The sequence below is a fragment of the Fusarium vanettenii genome (assembly GCF_000151355.1).
Source record: "Fusarium vanettenii 77-13-4 chromosome 10 genomic scaffold NECHAsca_82_chr10_2_0, whole genome shotgun sequence".
NCBI classification, from domain to species: domain Eukaryota; kingdom Fungi; phylum Ascomycota; class Sordariomycetes; order Hypocreales; family Nectriaceae; genus Fusarium; species Fusarium vanettenii.
In genome coordinates, this window is record NW_003315807.1 from 1,045,767 (window position 1) to 1,068,066 (window position 22,300).

At 54.3% G+C, this 22,300-nt stretch overlaps 5 protein-coding genes across 5 annotated transcripts; 3 read left to right on the forward strand and 2 right to left on the reverse strand.

Annotated features, from left to right (window-relative positions):
* Positions 1-422: 422 nt before the first annotated feature.
* Positions 423-2,518, forward strand: NECHADRAFT_85766 (uncharacterized protein; the record flags this gene model as incomplete). The annotated part of the gene is made up of 3 exons (XM_003039833.1): positions 423-885; positions 937-1,331; positions 1,379-2,518. 3 exons carry the CDS (start codon positions 423-425, stop codon positions 2,516-2,518), a joined length of 1,998 nt encoding a protein of 665 aa, XP_003039879.1.
* A 323-nt stretch (positions 2,519-2,841) lies between these two features.
* On the reverse strand, positions 2,842-4,292 carry NECHADRAFT_96773 (uncharacterized protein; the record flags this gene model as incomplete). The annotated part of the gene is made up of 4 exons (XM_003040045.1): positions 2,842-3,711; positions 3,749-3,921; positions 3,998-4,203; positions 4,246-4,292. 4 exons carry the CDS (start codon positions 4,290-4,292, stop codon positions 2,842-2,844), a joined length of 1,296 nt encoding a protein of 431 aa, XP_003040091.1.
* A 4,326-nt stretch (positions 4,293-8,618) lies between these two features.
* Positions 8,619-13,047, forward strand: NECHADRAFT_49862 (uncharacterized protein; the record flags this gene model as incomplete). Its single annotated transcript, XM_003039834.1, has 5 exons — positions 8,619-8,846; positions 9,079-10,209; positions 10,267-10,782; positions 10,824-11,169; positions 11,225-13,047. 5 exons carry the CDS (start codon positions 8,619-8,621, stop codon positions 13,045-13,047), a joined length of 4,044 nt encoding a protein of 1,347 aa, XP_003039880.1.
* A 289-nt stretch (positions 13,048-13,336) lies between these two features.
* NECHADRAFT_64056 (uncharacterized protein) lies at positions 13,337-17,565 on the forward strand. Its single transcript, XM_003039835.1, has 4 exons — positions 13,337-14,303; positions 14,358-14,855; positions 14,908-16,871; positions 16,926-17,565. The coding sequence occupies exons 1-4, from the start codon at positions 13,851-13,853 to the stop codon at positions 17,170-17,172; spliced, it is 3,162 nt and encodes a 1,053-aa protein (XP_003039881.1). The 5' UTR covers positions 13,337-13,850; the 3' UTR covers positions 17,173-17,565.
* A 284-nt stretch (positions 17,566-17,849) lies between these two features.
* Positions 17,850-21,009, reverse strand: NECHADRAFT_72327 (uncharacterized protein). The gene is made up of 6 exons (XM_003040046.1): positions 20,900-21,009; positions 20,684-20,745; positions 20,537-20,568; positions 18,912-20,439; positions 18,462-18,761; positions 17,850-18,395 (listed from the first exon to the last, which is right to left on the reverse strand). Exons 1-6 carry the CDS (start codon positions 20,910-20,912, stop codon positions 18,132-18,134), a joined length of 2,199 nt encoding a protein of 732 aa, XP_003040092.1. The 5' UTR covers positions 20,913-21,009; the 3' UTR covers positions 17,850-18,131.
* Between the last annotated feature and the right edge of the window lie 1,291 nt (positions 21,010-22,300).

Here is a 22,300-nt window from a genome sequence, read left to right on the forward strand (position 1 = left end):
TATGCTGCATCTCGGGTGTCAGTTCTTTGTGCGTGCGCTTAGGGAAACCCCACTTGGGCCTGTGGCGCTTGTGGCGCCTTTCTGTGGCGGGTCTCGGAAGGCCGAGAACCTGTCCGACTGACCTGACCCATGGAGCTCAAGCCACACGAGGCAAGCTGGGGGATGTGGCTCAACAACTCCCTACGCTCTGTCCAATCACATGTCCTTTAAGCTGGCCGTTGACAGCCTCGCTTGCAAGCTGGCGACAAGCTGCTGACCCTTTTGCGCCCAGCACAGCCTTGCGTACTCATCTCACCCTTGCACTCGTCGACAGCCCTATCGATACCGTTGAACAATGCCTTGGTCCTGAATCGAGTCCTTAGTTTCGTCGAATAAACCTCTCCTCTTCTGCCCGTCCTCATCGCCGCCGTTCCTCCGTCGCCATGTGGCTCGACCGACTGGCCGGAGGGCCGGCCAGCAACCCCGGACCCTCCACTCCCCAGCCCGGAAACAGAGCATATTCGCCGCTGCCCCGGAGGACTTCGAGTTCCTTGAGCCCATATGTCACATCCCAACGTGGCGGTGTCTCTCCCCGTGGCTCATCGTTGTCCCTCGTCTCCAATGATTCTTCCTCATCCCTCCTATCCTCGTCGCGAAGACCGAACGGCTCCAACCTCCGGCAAACCTCCACCATCGAGACGGGACCAGACTCTCTTGAAGTATTAGAGACATTGTTGGCCGGATTCTCGACAGACAGCGATTCAACGATAAAGCAAAAGATCATAAGCCAGGATGATATCGACTTCGAAGCCGACTTTGGTGGCCTATCGTTAAAGGAGCTAGCTGCGTCGCAAGCCCCTGAGCCGGCCACCTTCAACACGCGCAGGCCGCAAACCGCAGAAGAGAGTATGTTGTAGCTCTGCGACGGAGAAAACATGGACTAAGATTGTTCCCCAGGCGAGAATGAACGATCCAAGCTTGAGGATCTTCATCGGTCAATAGAAGCATGTGACGACGTCCTCAACTCGGTCGAGATCAACCTGGCGAGTTTCCGCAATGATCTTGCTACAGTATCCGCCGACATCGAGTCTCTGCAAACCCGATCGACAGCTTTGAGTAGGAGACTAGAGAATCGGAAACAGGTTGAAAAGGCTCTGGGACCCCTGGTCGAGGAGTTGAGCCTGTCTCCGGAGGTCATCTCAAAGATCTCCGAGGGGCACATCGACGAGACATGGGCCAAGATGCTCGCAGAGCTGGATCGGAAAACTGTTTCCTTCAAGAAGAAGTCTGAGACGAGGCCAAGTAAGGCGGCCAAGGATCTTGAACCGATCTTGGAAAAACTCACACTCAAGGTGCGAATGCGACCCAATGCTCGCAGTATCCCTGCTGACCCAACTAGGCCATTGAGCGCATTCGCGACTTTATCGTCGCCCAGATCAAGGCTCTGCGATCGCCTCACATCAATGCGCAGATCATCCAACAACAGAACTTTCTCCGTTTCAAGGACCTGTTCACCTTTCTTCACAAGCACCATCCTACCCTTGCCAATGAGATCGCCTTGGCGTACATGAACACCATGCGCTGGTACTACCTCAACCAGTTCACCCGGTATGAAAAGGCCCTCGGCAAGATAAAACTACACATCCTGGATAAGAACGACACACTCGGCCATGAGGACATAACTCGCAAAGCCACCGTCCTCTCGAGCTCCCGGGCTCCAGGTCCACCCCATGACGCCTTCAACCTTGGCCGTCGCATCGACCTCCTCAAGACCAACAGTCAAGCCGCCTTGTCCTCGTACCTCGCCGAGGAGGATCAGTCGACGCACTACCTCGAGGTCCCCTTCCGCAACTTTAACCTCGCTCTTATCGACAATGCCACTGCCGAATACACCTTCATGGCCACCTTTTTCTCACCCGCCTTGTCTTTCGGCCAGATCTCAAAGAACTTCAACTATGTTTTTGAACCCACCTTTGAGCTCGGTAAGACCCTCTCTAGGTCTCTCGTCGGAGAATCCTACGACGCCCTCGGCCTACTCCTTTGCATCCGCCTCAACCAGCACTTTGCCTTTGAGCTCCAGCGCCGCAAGGTCCCCGCTGTTGACGGCTACATCAACGCCACCACCATGCTCCTATGGCCTCGTCTTCAGGTCATCATGGATCGTCACTGCGACTCGGTCCGCCACCTGACCAACGCTGTGCCCTCAAAGCCAAACCGCGCAGACCAGGCAAAGCTGTCCGCCGCGCCCCACGTCGTGACGCAGCGCTTCGGCCAGTTGCTCCATGGCTTCTTGGCCCTCAGCGCTGATGCCGGTGATGATGGGCCGGTCGTTGCCAGTCTGCGTCGTCTGCGTTCCGAGGTGGAGACTTTCCTCAGTCGGCAGGCCGAGTCATACGGCGACAAGCGCAAGAGTGGGCGCTTCCTCTACAACAACTATTCTCTCATCCTCACCATTATTAGCGACGAAAGCGGAACGCTGGCCGAGGAACAGCAGGAGCACTTTGAGGAGCTCAAGGCTCAATTCCAGGAGGCATCCTAGAGGGCCTTTGCGATATCTGGAGTGGGAAAAGACGGGTTAACAGGAGCATGAGGATTTGCAAGTCCCAGTGCTGATTTGAGCGTAATCATGGGAAGATATTTGTATGGCGTCTCGGTGAAGATGACGGGTCTCGTGCTAGACGGAGCTTGCCCCTTTTTTTTATTTATAAAAGTCTATGACCGTCCTGAATGAACACACACACACTCACACACCAGTTTTGCCCAGATTCTATGCCACATTGTACCCCAACCCTAACCAATCCCTAGAGGAAGAAGAAGAAGTAAAGTAGAAGTTATACGGTCAATGAGACAAAGCTCGTCCGTTTATCGAGAGAAGAAGGCCGCGGTTTGATGCATAATGGCGGGGTTGCGGCGAAGGTAAATAGCCAAAGCACCCACCATGAGAGCCATACCGATAGCTTTTGCTGGGCGCCGGTAAGACCACAGTGCCGACTTGACACGGTCTTGCATTTCCGCCCATTGGAGCTCCCGGAGCTGCTCCTCAAAGAGCTCCTCACCGTCTTCCATAGTCTGCCTCGCACAGGCCTCGACATCGCGGGCCGTCTTGAGAGCACTGGAATCTGATATCTGCTTCCAGTACCGGAGTGTTTCCGGGGGATGACGTTCAAAGAGCTGTGCCGACTTGACCACAAGCTCGTCCAGGTCCATCTTGGACGGAACCTTGCCAAGGATGACGTGTAGCATGTCCGGCTCGTCGATCTCGAAGATCTCTCGCCGGCGGTCCAAGATGATTTGAGCAAATACGTATACGCTGAAGACGGGTTCCCGAGCTAGGAAAACATCAAACAGACGGACAATATCTCGATAACCCTCAATATTGTGGGCATACATGGTCAGAGTGCCTGCTAGGGCATAGAAAGGCTCGACCCCCGAGAGGTGTCGTCGCAGTTTTGGATCGGCAGCGTGAAGGATGTCGGGAAGAAGGCGGAGTTGAGCGGTTGTTGGGCCTAGATTCGGCAGCATGAAGTCACGTATCCTCAGGACGGAGAGGCGGGCAAGCACACGAGCCCTCCATGGCGGTGCCAGCACCAGCAACAAGACCTGGGAGATATCGTGATAGCCTTGGAAATAGCACAAGTAAGGATACCGACGGAGAACCTCGGTGATGAGGGAGGATAGCTCTGACTTGTGCAGACTCAACTCTGCATCAGACACATCTATCGCCGCATTAGTCTCATGGTCCCATTTTCATTGTGATGCTTGGAGAAACAAGAGGTGGATACATACTGTTTGGGTAATAAATGAAAGAACGGTTGACGTCAAGTTGAACCTGATCCTCATCGCGATGACGAGGCAATTCTTTCCAGTCTGCAGAGGCATCTTGTGACGAGGCTAGATCCTCTTGGCAACTAGAAGGGGCATCGAGACCGAGCAAGATGGGCCCTAGTAGACGTCGTGTAAGTATGGAGTACGGATACTAAGTAGGCAGTGGCTGGAGCCGGAAATAAGACAGACATACAGGCTTGCCTACGCAAGACATCCGATAGGAATCCACCTCTGGCTTCAGCTAGGGATCGCAGACGGCCAATGTCTTTCCATCTGCAGGCGTCGAGAATCTCGGCAGCTTTGGGATCCGACAAGGCATCGTCTTGGCTGCGGTCGTGGTTGGAGCCGGCATATGATGCCGACCTTGACCTGGAGTTGAGGCTGCTGCTGCTGGTGCGACTGATGGCGGCCGGAGTCTGGCGGCCGCTGACCGAGGGAGACGGCGATTGCGATTGCGCTGGGGGATCTCCTCGACGGGGATTGTCCATGGCTGGGTCCATCAGAACATGAGCGGGCAAATGGTGTGTCAGGAAAAACAAAAGGTGGATGTGGACGGATGGGGGAGGGGGATATCGGCCGGATGCAAAAATGAATGGACTGGAAGCCAATTCACACCATGGCCGAGAGACAGAATGGTCTGGTCTGGCCTGGCTCAGATCCGATATAGGTAGTTTGTTTAGACCCCCCTGCTTCAGAGTTTTTTCTCCTGTTTCCCCAAAACGAAATGAAATGTGACGAATCTGGGTTATGCTGTTGATGAGCTTGGGCGTCGTCGCAAGGGGCCAGACAGAGAGTGATTCGTGTCACTTGCTGTGTGAGTGAAGCACGAGAGTGTTGCAGAAGCTTCTCTTAGTGGCTGCGTTGGAAGGTTGATCCCTGCCCAGCTGATGCAAGCTAGCGGTAAGGTACGTACCTGCCCAACTCCCACGTCGACTTTCTCTGCCTCGACCACGATTTGTGGTTTCATTTGTTCATATCATATCAGATGGATTCATCAATTGCTTCAACTCTAAATCTCATGTTCATTACGTACTCAGAGACATGATCAAGCCTATCGTCGATGCTCCTGCTGATAATGGGTGGCCTCCCACCTGCTTCAGCCACAACTCCTCCCTCATTTTAAAATGCGTCACGGATATCCGTCAATCAATGCATTTCGGGCTGATCACAGCATGGGGGTGACGGGGGATTTGAAAAGTAATATGGAAGGGCTAACCACCCATTTGGACAATTACACGGCCTAGGTGATTGGGCTGAGACATGCCCTGTTGCCTTTCTTTGCCTTGTGGCTTTCCAGACTCTCTGTATGCATTATAGAAGCTCTTTTTCTGCCGATCCAATCTTGTCACCGTCTTCAAAGTTGCGACGTTAACATCCTCGCCCGATGGGTTTCGGCCCGTGACCTTCTGAGACAACAAAGGCACTCTGAAGAATGACTGATATGTGCTTCATGTTCCCCGGTTCTAGAGTTGTCGGACCCAGCGAATCAGAAGAGACCTGCAAACCGGAAACATCATGGGTCGCAGATCGCCAGCGGTCAATGCCCAAGCGTCCGTCCATCCGCCCCCACAGACCTCTCCCACATTGTCTTGCCGCCTTACAGGTTGCTCAGCCGTCGTAACGACACTCGTCCCCTTTGAGCTAAGGTAGTCTTCGCATTACAGAGAACGTCGTCGAATAGTTTCTCATGACCTGTCAGGTGTCAAGTCGGGACGAGCAAAAACTCTCCTAGCTTGGCTTGGCAGAGTTGACAGCTCGCGTTACACAGGCGACCTCCATTCTGTTTCTTTTCATAGCACATCATCGACAAAGGCAAAGCCGGGAGGAGAGCGTAGCGCCCTTGACTCGTGCCTCTTGTTGGAATCTTCAATCATGGTCTCGGATACGAGTCATTCGGCTAGCTTTCCGTTCCTGGCGAGATAGTTGATGACGGACAATGGATCTAGAAGACTGGCGAAGTGACTATTGAACCCTTGTGATGCTCGACTCCACCAACTGGGCTACAGTTTCGATCTGGACCGTGGTCATCTGGCCCCGACCCTGTTGCAACGACAGGATGGGGGTGTTGTGGGTTGCACCAAGCTGGCTGGCATGCCCTGGCCACATTGGTCTTCTTTCTCACCTTCCTCCAGGTTTTCAAGGCCTTTTGGTTCTTGAAATGCAGCCACCAGGTCTCGCGAGGATGCACAGCAGATAGCCGCGCTTCTGCTGTTCCCACCGAACTAGACCGGCTTCCACACGCCCGGCGCCGATACCTATAGGATAAACCATTGCCAACTATGACAGTGCTATTGTTTTATGTTTCATTTAGATATCCTGATACAGACAAAGGTAGGAAATGCCACAGTAAAGATGTGATGGTGACTTGCTCGCGGGTTTAGCTCATAACACCAGAGTGAGGCAACCAACGAGTCTCACGACTCACGGAGCGTGCCTCCTGCGACGCCAAAGACAACCGAGACCAGAGGAAAAAGCACAAAAGCCGTGACAAGAGCCGACAGACGTCATCACGAGAGAAGCCACAACCTTGGCAAGGCAAGTCGTTGTGACAGCAGGACATGCATGCTCTGCGGGAGAGTGACAAGAAGCAAATGCGTTGGTTGGCCTGGAGAGACCGGTCAATGACGGCAAGGACATTTCACAGCCTCTCTGGGGTCGGGTGGCAGACCCGGTATTCCGATCTCGGCAGATACGGGCTTTGATTGTCTGTTTATATCCATAGTTAGTTAAATAGGTTGCTAAGAATAGTTGTATCCTCTATCCGTGGGAGTGCGGTGTAAGATACCGGTCCAACGTGAGCAACGTTTCTCAGGACACCAACTACCCGTTGAAGCACAAACGGTTCCAGGTTGGACCAAGGCCAAGCAGACCTTGCTACTGACTGACACAGGGTGAGACGTGCGTGAAGGCATGCTGCATGAAGGGATTGTAGGATCCGACCACCTCCACGACAGCAGGGGTTGCGAACGATGCTCACAGATGCGCGAGTGACCGGGGGCTCAATCCGCCCAAGGAGCGCATCCCCCAGCTACCAAGGTCCTGGTTCTTGGACAACCATTCGGGGGTTTCGAAAGCAGGCTGCGATGTGCACTTCGATCACTTTGCAGGAGCAGACTATCGGCTGGCTAACTGCTTACAGAGTCATGACACGTTCCATAAGGTCATCCGCAAGGCGCACTGCGTCTTGTTCCGGACACCGAGAAGTTGGAGTTTGGATGGTCCGGCAGTCCAGTCGAAATCTTCCGAGGCTAAATGTTTCTCCTGCCCTGTGAGCTCGGGTATCGGATCGTCACGGTATCTACGGGGAACGGGAGAGCTGGCAGGGATCTAGGGTTGAATTTGGAAGGTGAGAAGGAGAGGATTCTTCAGCCGCAGCGGTCTCTGTGGCAAGATCCATGGATGTTTGGTGTGTTTGCTAGGTGATGGTTGAGGATCCATCTCGCGGTTGGGGGTTGGGCCTTGTGGGTGTGCAATCTGCAATCTTGGTGGTGCAAGCTGGTGCAAGCTGGTGCAAGCCTCAGTGGAGGCAGCTCTCCACCGCCCTTGGTGCACTACAGGTACCTCGGCGCCACGTCGCAGGTACACCAATGTTTCATTGTCAATTTGAGTGCAATGGATCCATCCGTCCATGGGTTGGGGGGCATCTAGAGGACCGAAGCACCAAGCCTCCAAGGGAACTTGCATCCAGCCCAGCCTGCCCGCCTTTCAGCACGCTCCTCAAACTGCCTGGCCTGCCCACTCGTTATTGTCACCGAGGGTGCGCTGCACTCGGTACCTTCCTAACCCGTGGCACGGCGGGTGCTGTCGGGCGCTAGAATCTGAGGTGCCTCTAAATCTCACACTTCCCGCCCATCCACAACCTCTCTCAGCAGTATCAGGCCTCAGACAAACTGCAATCCTTTCATCAAGTTTTCGTTTCTTGTGGCAGCATCATCCATACCGAGAGCGTCGTCACCTGGTTGATTCTTTGCCTGCCTTGGCGGGTGTTTTATCCAACGACAGCCACAGCGACTGGAGCGACCGCACTCAGCTGGCACAGGCCGATCAACCTTTAAAAGCGAGCCCTGTTGGCCTTTCAGAGGCATCTGGAGCCGAACAGAACAGCAACAACATCGACTGGGCTCTTTTACTCGGCACACCCCTTTCTTCTACTTGCCAAAAACCTTCTTCCAGGGAAACATTGGGTCTGGTCTGAGATTCTTCGGCCTCTCTACATCAGCCCAGGCCAGCACCACGCATTGTCCTTGATCGACACGTCGACCTTGCTCTCAGCTGGTTCTAACTTCGACTTGTTCCCAGTCGCTGGATCCCAGGTACCAGCTGTGAACCAGTTGTCCTGCAGGTTGCCTTGGGCCTGTCCATACCCTGTCTGCGGCTGTCCAGATCCTCCGAGCTCTGTCCGGGAGCAACTCACGCCCCTCCGCCCCTCTTGCTTGGTCAAGGCACCCAGCTTATTCGAGTTTCGTCGAGGCCATCAAGTGTTGTTGGCGTGCTTAGACCAGTGCCGCCTCACCTTATCCCTCTAGAGGACCACACCAGCCCGAACTAGGCCAGGCAAGCGCCGGGTGGACGAGCCGCCAGAGACCAACATTCACCTCGTCTCGTCCAAGCCGTCGTTACTTAGATGCTCGTTGCTCCCACCCATTAACACAGTGTTGGGGGCGACTCGCATGCCCCGCGTGGCCTGCTCCTCTGCCAGCAATCTTCTCTCCGCCTTCGGACTCTCTACCCATCACCGACGCTCCTCATCTCGCTCCTCTGGCCACCGCCCTTTCTTCAGTTTCTCAGCCCTTTGATGCCATGAAGCGGCCAGCATGGCTTTCCAGAGCAGTGTTCTCAGAGATGGCGAGTGGGTGACAGAGACGGTCAACTTCCAAGATGCCCTGAAAGCCTCCACCACGCCCAAGACCAACCCCAAGCCCCGTGCCGAACCTCCTGTTTGTGGTGTTCTAACTAGAACGCTAATCGAGAGCCCCGTTGTCCACTGGGTTCTTCCCGTCTGGATACGATCCCGTTCTCATAATGATGTTGCTTTTATCGGCGTAAGTCTTGTTTCCTTGTGCGAATCTTGCGACAACTTTAAATGCTCTGAGCTCTGGGGCTGGTGCTTTTGCTGTCAAACCTAGAAGTTCAATCTCGCTTTCATCTAGAGGGATTATGTGTGCTCACTGTTTGGAGTGGCCTTCGTGGTTGAAAGTTGAACACCAGTGTTGAGATGTCCCGCCCTTTCTACTGTCTACACTTGCCCCGATGGACTGTTACTAATGGAAACAGGATCATTTTGTTCAAATCAGCGAGCTTCGCGACGATGGACAAGTCCATGAGGTCATAAGAAAAGCCGACTTTGGCTCCAGAATCCGAAATGCCCTTGTTCTCGGAACGCCCCCTGAGGGCGGCCCCGATGGTACGGCTTCCAGCGTTATCAAGACCGAAGACGCCGATGTTCTCATGCAGGACGCCTCGAAGCCACATGAAGCAAATGCCCGTCAGCCGCTTCCTCCCCAACTTCTCGTATTGATGCTCGAATCTAGTGATATGGTATTTCTCTTCGTTCGAGAGCTCCCGGATCATACTCTCGAATTCGTCGCCACCAAGTATGAGAGCCCTAGGAACCTCAAGTTCCTAGGATACCATTTCATTAGCAACCCATCTTCGCGCTACATAGCTGCTGGTTCTGCCGAGGGCGCATTCGTCATATACGGGCTGGAAACGTTACCAAACATGAGCACTCAGTACCAGCTCCAAGGATATTATCAACCCGTCAAAAACATCAAGGTCCGAATTACCGATGGAATCATTCACAAACTGGAGTTTCTGTATCCGCGGCCTGAGGATGACTACCACGTCATCCTCCTTATCATCGTTGTCCGGCGTGAGGTGGCCCGGGGCTCACACACTTCCCGAATGATAGTGTATGATTGGGAGCTCCACGATGATGTTGAGTCCGTTCTCAGAACAGAGAAGGCGGGAACGCCACTACCAAAGGAACATCGGATGCCGCTAATGATCATACCTTTGAGAATCAATACTGCTTTCATCGCTGTCTCCGAAAACGCTATCGGGATTATCAAGAACGCATTTACAGGGACGACCTCGTTTGACACTCTGGAAACGCACTCTCCTAGCCAGACCAACCTGCATCATGGAGCTTCCGGCCCCCTTTGGACTGCCTGGGCAAGACCCTTTCGCCTCAACAAGTACTTTGAAAAGACGGACATCATCTATCTGGCACGCGAAGACGGCGTCATTGCCCATATCGAGCTCGACTCAGCAGACCTCCTTCCGTCAGTGACCACCGTTGGGACCATCAGCACTAATATCTCTACCGCCTTTACTACGGCCTATGATGTCTTCTCGGACGTGTTCATCATTGGTGGCGAATCAGGCCCAGGGGGCATCTGGAAGGTAAACCCACCTAATAGGACTCCCCTGAATTCGCAGGCGACTGACTTTGTACAACAGCTTGCCGCTCGGAGTGACCCTCAGCAAGTGAGCACGATCCCCAACTGGTCTCCCGTCGTCGATATGACTACGACAGATGGAAATTCTTCTTGGACAGACGGGGTGGTACGCCAGGATCGTTCGGGGCGATCTAAACTGTCATCGATTCTTTCTCGAAAGCCGGATCGAATTTTCTGTACCTCAGGCCGTGGCCCCCGGTCCAGCTTAACGGAGCTGAGGTGGGGCATTCAAGCCAGAATTGGACTGGAATTTGACTACGACCAGGTTGTCCGCCAGTCATGGATGTTTCCCGTGGAGAGTCAGGGAGAGCGAGGCTTTTATGCCATCCTCTCAATGCCACATTCTTCTGATGTGCTTCACTTTCCTGCTAATCTCAGCAATGCCAGTGCTTTGCCCTCGGAGGTCTCGCCCTTTGATACCAACTCGCGAACGATATCAGTTTGCCAAAACGACCAAGGAACAATTGTGCAGGTCACAGAGACATCTACCAGCCTGGTTGCCTCCTCACAAAGGCAAGTACTTGCTTTATTTCCCGCACTCTTTAACCTACATATGAGATCTCCAAGGGATGGCTAACCAACCTCAGCTCCCGGCATACACACGGCGATGTTTGCGGACTCGATTCTCTGATTGCAGATAACGCATGTTGCGAGAACGACATCGTCGTCATCTCTTCCCATTACGGGCAAGCATCACGTCTAGATGTCCTACGGATCGACCAGATGAATGTGACAAAAGCTGCCTCGGTAGACACAGCTGGGGAGGTTACATGTCTTTCTCTGTTCACTCTCTCAGGTGATACGTACATCGTGGTAGGCTCCGTCATCGACGGTACACCGTGGATCTTCAATTATACTCTAGATGGCCAAGAGACTAGAAGCCACAGCATGGAGTCACATTGCGGTAGGGCCCCCGTGTTGGATTGCAATTTTGCCTACGGAAACTAATTGGTTCTTAGAATATGATACTCAGCAGCTCCAATTCCGGATGGAGGCATTCACAAGCATCTCGGCAGTCAATGATGGTCCAAACAAGACCATCCTCGGATTCGGAACCAGGAGCGGCCACCTGGTCACAGTTCGAATCTCAAACGATGAGATTGAAGATGTTTCGATGACTGTTGAACAGCTTGGCCTGGCACCTACAAAGGTGTCTCCTGCTTCAGGTCCCTTTGCCGGAGGCCCTGCCTTCTTCGTCTGCTGTGACAACAGCCTATGGGTGATGACGGACTTTTCGGAGCAAGAGACCAAGTTCAAGACCAAGAACCTTATCTGGCCGACCGATTCCAGTGATCCATCCTTGCCAGCACCGCCCGTTCACGCAGTGTATTGCCTCACGGACAGTCTTTCCAACTATCCCCAACACATGTCTTTGATGTTGCTGGCTGGAACAAGGATCCTTCTCGTGGATATCTGGCCTCACGTCGGCCCCGTTCCCCGCAGCATTCCCCTTGCCGGGACACCAGTGCGAGTCATCTACTCCCAGACCTGGAAGTGCTTGGTGGTGGCGCATTTTGACGAGGAAGATCGCTCGACCCTTTCCTTCATCGACCCTGACTCAGGGGCCACGATTTCGAGTGCTTCCGACAAGAACAAGAAACCATCTCAGCACATCTCTGGGCTAGGCCATGCAGGAGACAGGATCTTCGGCTTGAACGAATGGCTTTATGTCAAGGATGGCAAGACCTTCCCGTTCCTCATCGTGACCACGCAACAAGGCCGCTTGATGATTGTGTCTGTGAAAGAACAGAAGATTGAGACGGAGAATGGGCCATCAAGGGAGCTGCAGTATTGGACCCGGTACAAGAAGAAAGGCTTTTCGGCACCCGTCTTCTCGGTTGTGGGAGACGCTGTGGGCCTCCTGTTTTGCGTCGGTGATACCTTGCACTGGGAGGTTCTTGACCTCGCTGAAAAGAGGCTGAAGCCGATGAAGGAGTTCAGACTAGACTCTCCTGCCACGTCACTACATGTGGAGGGGAGCAAAGTGTTTGCCTTGACAGCGATGCATTCCATGTTGGTCATCGACCTCCACGTTGAATCCGAGCACGCGGAGGCCTCCCTCATCCATTCTGATCAGGTAGTGCGGTACACGTCTCATATGGTTGAGATGGGGGATTCCGAGGATCAGCTTGGGGAGTGGCCAATAAATCTCATCTCGACCAGCCAGGGAAGCTTTGCTGGAGTTTGGGTTCCTCGGGGCCAACGTAACAGGGAATTCGAGGTTGTCGTCTCTGGAAAGTTGTCCACGTCGATAAGGAAATTCAAGCGCGGGCACACACGCCCATATTGGGCGGCTTCGAACCGCCAGCGGCAATACAACACCCTCTTCAGTACGGTTGACCAGGCTGAGGTGTTGGGCGTATCCCTCGATGGCTCGCTACAGCACTTTGCACTGATAGGCCTCGACCTGTGGCGATTCTTGCGCCTTGTTCAGAACTTGGCAAAGTACGACAAAGACATCTGCCCATTTGAACCCGGCAACGATGGCTCAAAGAAGGAGGATGAGGATGAGGACATGGATTTGGATTTGGATCTCGAGCCTCAGATGGCTCCGGAGAACATGCACATTGACGGCAATGTGCTGAAGCGCTGCTTTGACCGACGTGCTTTGGAAACGCTGGTTTCCATGGGGGATGGCTTGGATTTGTTTTGCGAGTATCTAGATGGCATCGATGAAGGACAACACACAGAGGCGTTCCGAGCTGACGGGGAAGATGGGCATGAGAAGTATCTCGAGCTGGGCTACGAGATCTTGGAGCACATTTTAGCGCCAGTTATCTGAAGGATGAATATATGGGCGTTAAGAGCCAGGATGCCTAGGGAACCACAGTATATTAAAAGAGTTCTATCAACATTACTAGGGCACTCAATATCAGTCGCTTATCCTTGCGAATCAAAGCAGGATAGTAACCACCCCTTGCTTCTTAGTGGTGCTATATCATGGAGTTGTCAGGCGCTTCAGAGGTGATGTTGTGGGAGGTTCGGGTGATTACATAATATGACATTCACAAAATATTCCTTCTGCTGGGTTTCATCAGTGCCCCGCAGAGCAAGTCAAGTGATTTGATTCATCGTCAACCTCCGCTGGAACTTTCATGTTAGCGAACAGCATCACCAGAGTTTTTGGCTGACTGCTCAGACTCGACTCGACTCGACTTGTGACACATCTCCTTGCAGACCCGAGGAGACGGAGCATGTCGCATAAGCTACTCGCACGAGCCCGACGACGTTACCCTGCGCTGGATTCGCCACCGCCGCAGCTGTTCAAGAAGCCCTGTTCCCGTTGGACTTGATACCTACAGTAGTGGGCTGCCCCGCCTAAACCCCGTAGCCCAACCCACTCCCACCCGCCGAACGAGCAGCGAAACCGACCATACAGAAGCCAAACCTAAGGCGCTGAGGTTCAGGTTGTGTGTGCCTGGCTGTGTCTGTCTGTCTGTGTGATAGAGCCGTTGCCTTGTCCGTCTGCAGGCAAGTTTCTTTGGCTACTTCGCCCCCGAAAAAAAATCCATAACTCCTTCTTCGCCCATTCGCGAGCCCCTCCGACGACTGCATCTCTCGAACCAGCCGACAGAGACCGCCGAGATGCCGCCCAAGAAGAAGGGAAACAAGAAGAACCAGCAGGACGACTGGGAGGCCGAGCTTGGCGAGAGCATTGCCCCGCCTGCCGCCGACAACGATGCTCCTGCTGGTGACGACAACGCCGACGGCGACGACGATGGTGGCGCCGGAGGCCTGATGGCCACCCTGCGCAAGAACAAGGAGAAGCGTAAGAAGAAGGGCATCGTCGACACAGCTCCTCCCGTCGAGGAGGAGGCTCCGGCCGAGGAGCCTGCGAACAAGGAGCCTGTCGAGGCAACCATGGACGACGAGTTCGATCTGCCCCAAAAGAAGGGTAAAGGTGGCAAGCAGAACAAGCAGCCTGCCAAGCAGTCCGAGCCCGCCGACGACGATGGTGCCGAGTCTGGTCGCATCTTGACCAAGGCCGAGAAGGAGAAGCTGAAGAAGGAGCGTGAGAAGCAGCGAAAGAAGGAACAGGTACGTGATGCTGCATCTACTTGTTGATGTCCCCCTACTAACAATCCGCAACAGGCCGCCGCCAAGAAGAAGGGAGGTGCCGCTGCAAAGGCCCCCCAGCCTGCTAAGGCTGCTGCTCCCGAGAAGCAGGAGGAGGCCGCCCCTGCGCCGGCCGCCGAGCCCGCTGGTGGCAAGAAGAAGAAGCTTCCTGCCCACCTTGCTATGCTCCAGAAGCAACAGGAGGAGCTCAAACGTCAGCGAGAAGAAGCTGTCCGCCTCGAGGCCGAGGCTAAGGCTAGGGCCGAGGAGGATGAACGAGCAGCAGCTGAGGAGGAGAAGCGCCGCGAGGAGGCCAAGGCCCTCAAGAAGCAGAAGGAGAAGGAGCGCATTGATCAGCTCAAGAAGGAGGGCAAGTACCTCACCAAGGCTCAGAAGGAGGAGAAGGCCCGCAATGAGCGAAAGCTCCAGCAGATGTTGGCCGCTGGTATCCAGGTTGGTCCCTCGGAGGGTGGAGAGAAGGCTCCCAAGAGCAAGCCGGCAGACAGGAAGAAGAAGGGCCGAGCTCAACAAAAGGTATGGACTCATCTGAAGCTTCACCGCTCTGCGTTGTACTGACCGTAACCAGGCCGACGAAGAGAAGGCCCTTGCTGAGGCTGCTGAGCGCGCCAGGCTGGAGGCCGAGAAGGCTCTGAAGGAGGCTGAAGAGAAGGCCGCCCGTGAGAAGGCTGAAGCCGAGGCCAAGGCCAAGGCTGAGAAGGCTGCCGCTGAAAGCGACGTGGATGACGACTGGGAGGCCGCTGCCGCCTCCGACGGCGATGTCAAGGATAGCTGGGATGCTGACACCGAGGATGAAGCTGAGAAGGCCAACGGAAAGGCCGACTCTGGATCCAAGGACGATGAAGAGGCCGAGGACTCTGAGGAGGAGTCTGAGGACGATGAGGCCGCCACAGCTACCCAGCAAGCTGAGCTTCAGCGAAAGCGAGAGGCTGCTGAGCGCCGTGAGAAGGCTCATCAAGCTGCTCTGGCTGCCCGATCCAAGGACAACCTGCGATCCCCTATTTGCTGTATTCTGGGACACGTCGATACCGGAAAGACGAAGCTTCTGGACAAGGTCCGACAGACCAACGTCCAGGAGGGCGAAGCCGGTGGTATCACACAGCAGATCGGTGCTACATACTTCCCTGTCGAGGCCATTCGACAAAAGACGGCCGTCGTCAATCCTGATGGCAAGTTCGAGTTCAAGGTTCCCGGTCTCCTGGTCATCGATACGCCTGGTCACGAGTCTTTCTCTAACCTCCGATCCCGTGGTTCTTCGCTCTGTAACATCGCCATTCTGGTTGTCGACATCATGCACGGTCTCGAGCCTCAGACCCTCGAGTCTATGCGCATGCTGAGAGAGCGCAAGACCCCCTTCATCGTTGCCCTGAACAAGATTGATCGACTCTACGGCTGGAAGAAGGTTGACAACAACGGCTTCCAGGACAGTCTGGCTCTTCAGAGCAAGGCCGTCCGCAACGAGTTTGAGACTCGTCTGGAGAAGACCAAGATTGCCTTTGCCGAGCAGGGTTTCAACTCTGAGCTCTTCTACCAGAACAAGTCCATGTCCAAGTACGTCTCGCTCGTGCCCACTTCGGCGCACACGGGTGAGGGTGTCCCCGACATGCTGAAGCTCATTGTCCAGCTCACCCAGGAGCGTATGGTTGGCTCCCTCATGTACCTGTCTGAGGTCCAGGCCACCGTTCTTGAAGTCAAGGCCATTGAGGGTTTCGGTATGACCATCGATGTCGTCCTTTCCAACGGTATCCTGCGTGAAGGCGACCGCATTGTACTCTGCGGTACAGAAGGTGCTATCAAGACAAACATCAGAGCTCTGCTCACCCCGGCACCTCTCAGGGAACTGCGTCTCAAGTCTGCTTATGTTCACAACAAGGAGGTCAAGGCCGCTCTGGGTGTCAAGATCAGTGCCCCTGGCCTTGAAGGTGCCATCGCTGGTTCTCGCTTGATGGTTGTCGGACCTGATGATGATGAGGACGACATCGAGGACGAGGTCGAGTCCGATCTCGCTGTCCTGTTCAACCGAGTCGAGAAGTCGGGTCGTGGTGTCAGTGTCCAGGCTTCGACTCTTGGTTCGCTCGAGGCCTTGCTCGACTTCCTCAAGGACTGCAAGATTCCCGTGGCCAACGTTGGTATCGGTCCCGTCTACAAGCGTGATGTCATGCAGTGTGGTATCATGTTGGAGAAGGCTCCTGACTACGCCATCATGCTCTGTTTCGACGTCAAGGTAGACAAGGAAGCACAACAGTACGCCGAGGACCAGGGCATCAAGATCTTTACGGCTGACATTATCTACCACCTGTTCGACGCCTTCACAAAGCACATGGACGAGCAGCTGGAGAAGAAGAAGGAGGAGTCCAAGATGTTGGCCGTCTTCCCCTGCGTGCTCAAGCCCGTCAAGGTCTTCAACAAGAATGACCCCATCGTCATTGGTGTGGATGTTACTGAAGGTCAGCTGAGAATCAACGCTCCCATCGCCGCCGTGAGGAGCAACCCCACGACAGGCGCCAAGGAGATCATCAAGCTGGGCAGAGTGTGAGTTCAAGTTACTTCACATGATACAGACAGCAGTTTGCTAACGAATCACAGAACCTCTATCGAGCGAGAGCACAAGCAGATCCCCGTGTGCAAGAGAAAGGAGCCTTCTGTTGCCGTCAAGATCGAGATGGGCGGCAATCAGCCCATGTACGGCCGCCACCTCGAGGAAGAGGAGACCCTGTACAGTCTCATCTCGCGAGCCAGCATCGACACCCTCAAGGAGTTCTACCGAAAGGAGGTCAGCAACGAGGAGTGGCAGCTCATCATCAAGCTCAAGCCTCTCTTTGACATTTCATAAGCTGGCCTGGCGAGTACCGGGGCAGAGCTTGCAACACTTGGTGGCGCGAGGCCCTCCCACCCAACACCATTGGCGCCGGGAGCTTGACCCGAGTGACTCTTTTCGCAGAAGCTGTCTTTTGAATCTCCCAAGACAAAGCTCAGGCGTCGGGTCAAAGCTCCCATCAAGAAGAGGAAGATTGCTACTGCGCATGTGGAAGGGAAGAGGGGATGGAGAAAAGAAATTGCATCTGTTTTACGAAGAATGGAATCACGTCATTCATGTATGTTATGTTATGCCGGTTGCATTGTTTGGGGAACCAAAAAAAAAAGATTGAGGACGCATCAGACGGAGGCGCTCGAAGGTCCAAAGGTCTTTATATAGAGGGTTATATCCAAAAGCGAGTTGCAACTAACATCCATCATCCATCATCCGTCGATGGCTTCATGCATGTATGGCTCAGTTTTGTAATCAATACTTTATTCTATAAACTCAACTCTACTCTACTCTACTCTACTCATCTCCTCTTCTCTTCTCTTCTCTCCTCTCTTGTCTAACCACTCAACTTCACAACACTTGATGAACTAGCCCCCCCTGTCTCGTCCACTCACCGTTATTTCACCTCACCTCACGCCACCTCACCTCCCTCGTCTCTCTCACCGACATGGCACTGTTCAAAGAATGATACGGGCAAAGTCCAAAGGCTCCAAGACTTGAACCAAGCCTGAGTGTATGGATCCTAGCTACAAAAGGCAAAAGTGGTCTAACAGCGGGTAACATATCCGTCATGATGATCCCTCCCTCTTCCCTCTCCCAATAAAAAGCCGTTGCAACCGTTAACATGCTCTATTTCTTCCTCCAATTCTTTCTTCGTGGCCTCTTTTGACATATTTTTCGGGCATCATTCATCTCATATCATGTGCGTGACCACAGCCGAGGTATACCGTACAGCTGTGTCATGATCTTCTTCCTCTCACAACTTACTGGGGGTCAGCCTCGCCACCCTGTTGCGGAGCATCAGCGTCCTTCATCTCTTGGTCCTTCTCAGCCTCAGCCTTGCGAGCATCCTCCTCAGCCTTCTTCGCAGCCCGTTCGGCCTCGGCTCGCTCGAGAGCGGCTTGTCGCTCCGCCTCGACTTTCTCAAAGTGGCGCTGGACGATGGGTCCAGCCATGGCACGGATCTCGTCGATCTTGGCGATGTAGACACCCTTAGTGGTATCATCACCCTCATCGTAGAGCCAGTCCTGAAGGCATAGTCAGCATCATTGTCTTGATCATCACAGAATCCAGAATCGGAATCCAAAACATACCTCAGTGGCCTCGAGCTTGGCCTTGATAGTCTGCTTCTCCTCCTCGCTGGAGAAGTCGGCGTACTGGTCGTCGAGCTTGGCACGGAGGTCGTAGATGTAGGCCTCGAGCTCGTTCTTCTTCTCCTCGGTGTCGGCAACAAGCTTGTCCTCCATCACCATGGCGGCCTCCTTCTCGAGCAGGGCAGTCTTGGCAGCCTCGTCGAGCGAAGCAGTGCCAGTCGAGATGGGCAGATCACCCTTGCGGATCTGCTTCTTGACCTTGCGGGTCTTCTTGGGGGCATCCTTGTCGGTCTCCATGGCCTTGAGGGAAGCAGATGTTAGCGATTGGGGTTCTGGTACAGATTCGACTGAAACTTTGGGAACAACGGTCGGGGGCCAAGGCGAGCTGACCCGTACATCCTCGTCGAGACGTTGACGTTTAGCGGGTTGGTTACCACCTCCATCTCCGACTGACGCGGATGATGAAGGAGATTCCGGGCTCTGGCCCGGGGCGGGAATGTTGGGATGTGACATGGACTCGAGAAAACTCACATCGGGATCCTTCTTATCACCCTCCTCGTTGACCTCCTCCTCAACCTCCTGGTCCTCAACATAGTAGCCGCTCTCAACGTTCAGAACACCGTGGATGTTGACACGCGCCTTAAGCTTGCAGATCATGAAGTCGTCCTTGCCGTCGGCCTTGACATTCTTGACAGAGAAGCGGCCGATCCAGGGGTTGGTCTTGCCGGGAAGGTCCTCGGGTTGAGCATAGCGAGCCTCGAGGTCGAAGGGCTGCTTTCGGTAGAAGGTGAGGATCTTGGTGGAAGGCATGACGTTGCCCTTGTTAAAGACAGTCAGGCTGGTGTCCTCGTCGGGGATATCGGGAGCCTTCTCCCAGGCGAACTCGATGGGGTAGCTGATGATGTCCTGAACGGCGAAGTCGCGGACACGGAAGACGGGGGAGAGAATGGCGCAGCTGAAGGCGGAGCCACGGGCAAGAGCCTCGTCGGCGTTGAGGGTGAAGGAGAGGGGCTTGCCGAAGAAGGCCTGGATTCTGTCCTTCAGGGCAGGGACTCGAGAACCGCCACCGACAACCTCGATGATGTCGATGTCCTCCTTGGTGAGCTTGGCCTGGGCGAGGGCCTGCTCGAGGGGAGCCTGGGTGCGGACGAGGAGAGGCTCGATCATGGCCTCGAACTCCTGGCGGGTGATCATGGCGGAGGCATCAATGTCGTTCATGAGCGACTCGATGTTGACGGGAGCTTGCTGGTTGGCAGACAGGATCTTCTTGGTCTTCTCGGCGGCGGCGATTGTGCGGGCGAGGGCACGGCCGTGGGTCATGATGTCGACCTTGTACTTGCCCTTGAACTCCTTGGCGAGGTGCTCGACCAGGGCGCGGTCGAAATCTCGGCCGCCAAAGTCCTTGTCCCAGGTGGTAGCCTTGACGGCGAGCTCACCCTTCTTGAACTCGACGATGGAGACGGTGTAGCTGCTGTGGCCGATGTCGATAAAGGCAACACGGCGGGGGCGCTCCTCGGGGCCGGGGAGGTCGAGCTTGGTGATACCCCAACCCAGGGCGGCGGCAGTGCCGTCGTTGATGAGGCGGAGGAGCTTGAGGCCGGCGATGTCGGCAGCATCGATGAGTGCGCGGCGCTGGATGTCAGTGAACCACGGAGGCACGCTCATGCAAATGTCGGACACGGGCAGCTTGAGCTCGGCAGCGGCGGTAGACTTGATCTTGCTCAGGTACATGGCGACGAGCTGGGTGGCCGTGAACTTCTCCTTGTTGCCAAGGTAGCTGACCTCGGCGCCGACCTGGCCATTGACATCGGCAAGGGCAGCGGTGATGTATTTTTGCTCAATCTGAACGTCGGGGTCGTTGAAAGATCGGCCGGCGAGGCGCTTGAGGGAGCCGACGGTGTTCTTGAGGTTGGAGATCTCCTGGGTCTTGGCCGCCTCACCGAGGTAGCGAGACTTGGGGCCGAAGCCTACCAAGGAACTGTAGAGCGAGAGCTGTCAGTAAACATGTTTCCTGATTGATGATGGCGGGGTTGTTTTGATTTGACGGCGGGGTCAAGAGGGAGGGGATAACATACGGAGTAGCTCGGTTTGAGACTTCATTGGTGACCTGTGTGAGAGAGCAAGAGTCAGCCAAAGGTGAACTTGTTATTGTGTGTTCATCCTATCGACCGCAGATGACGGGACGGTCGGTGGTCGATCAGGACGACGGGGAGTATACGCACCACATCGACGCCGCGGTTGCGGGCGACGGCAATGACGGTCTTGAGGGTTCCGAAATCGACACCTGTAGAAGACAAAGCGCCATGGTCAGCAAAGCTTATCCGGGATACAAGATGAGGCTATCACTCCCGCAGACCGAAGGTGGGCGGCAGGTAGGAAGCGATAGCGGATTGCGGGACAGGCTGCGAAAGCAAAGAAGAGGGCAACAAGCAACTTACCAACGACACTCATGATTTCGACTGGTGGGAATCTGCCCACGCACACAAACTGAGGGTATTAAAGGTAAGGGAAAGAAATAAGAGGAGAGAAGGGGGTGAGCGATGCGCGCAAATGCTCAACAAGAGAGAGAGGGCGAGCGCAAGGGCAGGAATAGATCGTGAGGATGGAGGGGGGGAGTTGGGCCGCAGGTTTGGCTTGTGGTTTTTTTTTTCCCTTTCCTTTCCTTTGGTGGAGGGGAAGTGAAGGAGGGGAGGGGCAACCTAGCAAGCCTTGGGTCGGGGAAGCCGCTTACTGAGAGAGGGCCCCAAAAACAGTGGCTAAACAGGAAAATTCGGTTTCTTTCAGTGGGTTTCCCGGTAGCCGGGAAGAATGAATCAGGTAGAAGGTACCTGCGGGTCGATGTGCGACGTGGTGTAGATGCAGTGTAGTGCGATGATGTAAACCAGGTATGGTCTACCTTTGCAGTTTTGGATTCGAGGCGATTCGAGAAGATGCGTCTTTTCCTCCTTCTTTCCTTTCAGAACAAAGGATACAAAGAGAATGCGAGTAATGCATAAGAGCAAACTATTTATTCTATTCAGTCTTTAACTTATCTCCCCTCTCTGCCTAGAAAACAGAGTGGGAATAGATATAACGTCCAGGGTCCCCGTTGTTGCCATCCATCAGAATCTGGAAACGACGATAGTCTTCTTTGCGATTCTGCCAGCTCCAGCTGCAAGGCAAAGAAAGAGAAAAAAAGACGTAGGCAATTTACAGGGGTGGTACCTCTTACATCTCCACCGAGCCAAAGCACCAAGGCGCCTAATCAAAGTCGCAATTGGGTCATTGCATGTCAGATGTACCTTTTTTTTTTTTTTTTTTGACTCGTGTCCAAGGCAACCTAGAGACTTCGCCTCGTCTGGTTGAAAAAAATGATTTGTGCTAGCAAGGGGAGGAGAAAAGTGCCTGGGCGAAAGACGCTGCCCCTCCCCCGCTCCCCAAGGTGAGGCAAGCTGTTATTGATAGAGGGGCAGAGGTGACCAGGCGAGACGAGACCCCAGCAACGACCCGACTCCTAGGTATAATAGCATCAAGACATGTTAAGCATCTTCCCTCGACAATATCTCCTCCGTGGTACACACGAACCTCACAGACCCTAAATTCATCCCGTGGATTGCGGCCTTAAAACCCGGCTAACCCTCCATGACTAACAACTACCCAGCCCTCAACATTAATTTGCATGACTTTGACACAACCTTTCAACTCGTGCCAAGCCTTTAACAACTAACATCAGGCATATTTCGCTCCGCTGCCCTTCCACTGGCTCACCGACAAACCAGATGCTTCCTTGTGATCATCGTTGGGCTCTCTACCCTGGACAACCGAGCCGAGTTGTGATCCATTCATGCGGGCCTCAATAA

What these genes read in the sequence shown, in the direction of transcription:
- NECHADRAFT_64056 (XM_003039835.1), top strand. Translation starts at nt 13,851, where the DNA reads ATGCCGCCCAAGAAGAAGGGAAACAAGAAGAACCAGCAGGACGACTGG. An exon ending in AGGGCCGAGCTCAACAAAAG is followed by an intron (nt 14,856 to 14,907) that starts GTATGGACTCAT and finishes GACCGTAACCAG; the next exon opens with GCCGACGAAGAGAAGGCCCT. An exon ending in ATCATCAAGCTGGGCAGAGT is followed by an intron (nt 16,872 to 16,925) that starts GTGAGTTCAAGT and finishes AACGAATCACAG; the next exon opens with AACCTCTATCGAGCGAGAGC.
- NECHADRAFT_72327 (XM_003040046.1), bottom strand. An exon ending in GTCTCAAACCGAGCTACTCC is followed by an intron (nt 20,440 to 20,536) that starts GTATGTTATCCC and finishes CTCGCTCTACAG; the next exon opens with TTCCTTGGTAGGCTTCGGCC. An exon ending in CCAAGCTCGAGGCCACTGAG is followed by an intron (nt 18,396 to 18,461) that starts GTATGTTTTGGA and finishes CTATGCCTTCAG; the next exon opens with GACTGGCTCTACGATGAGGG.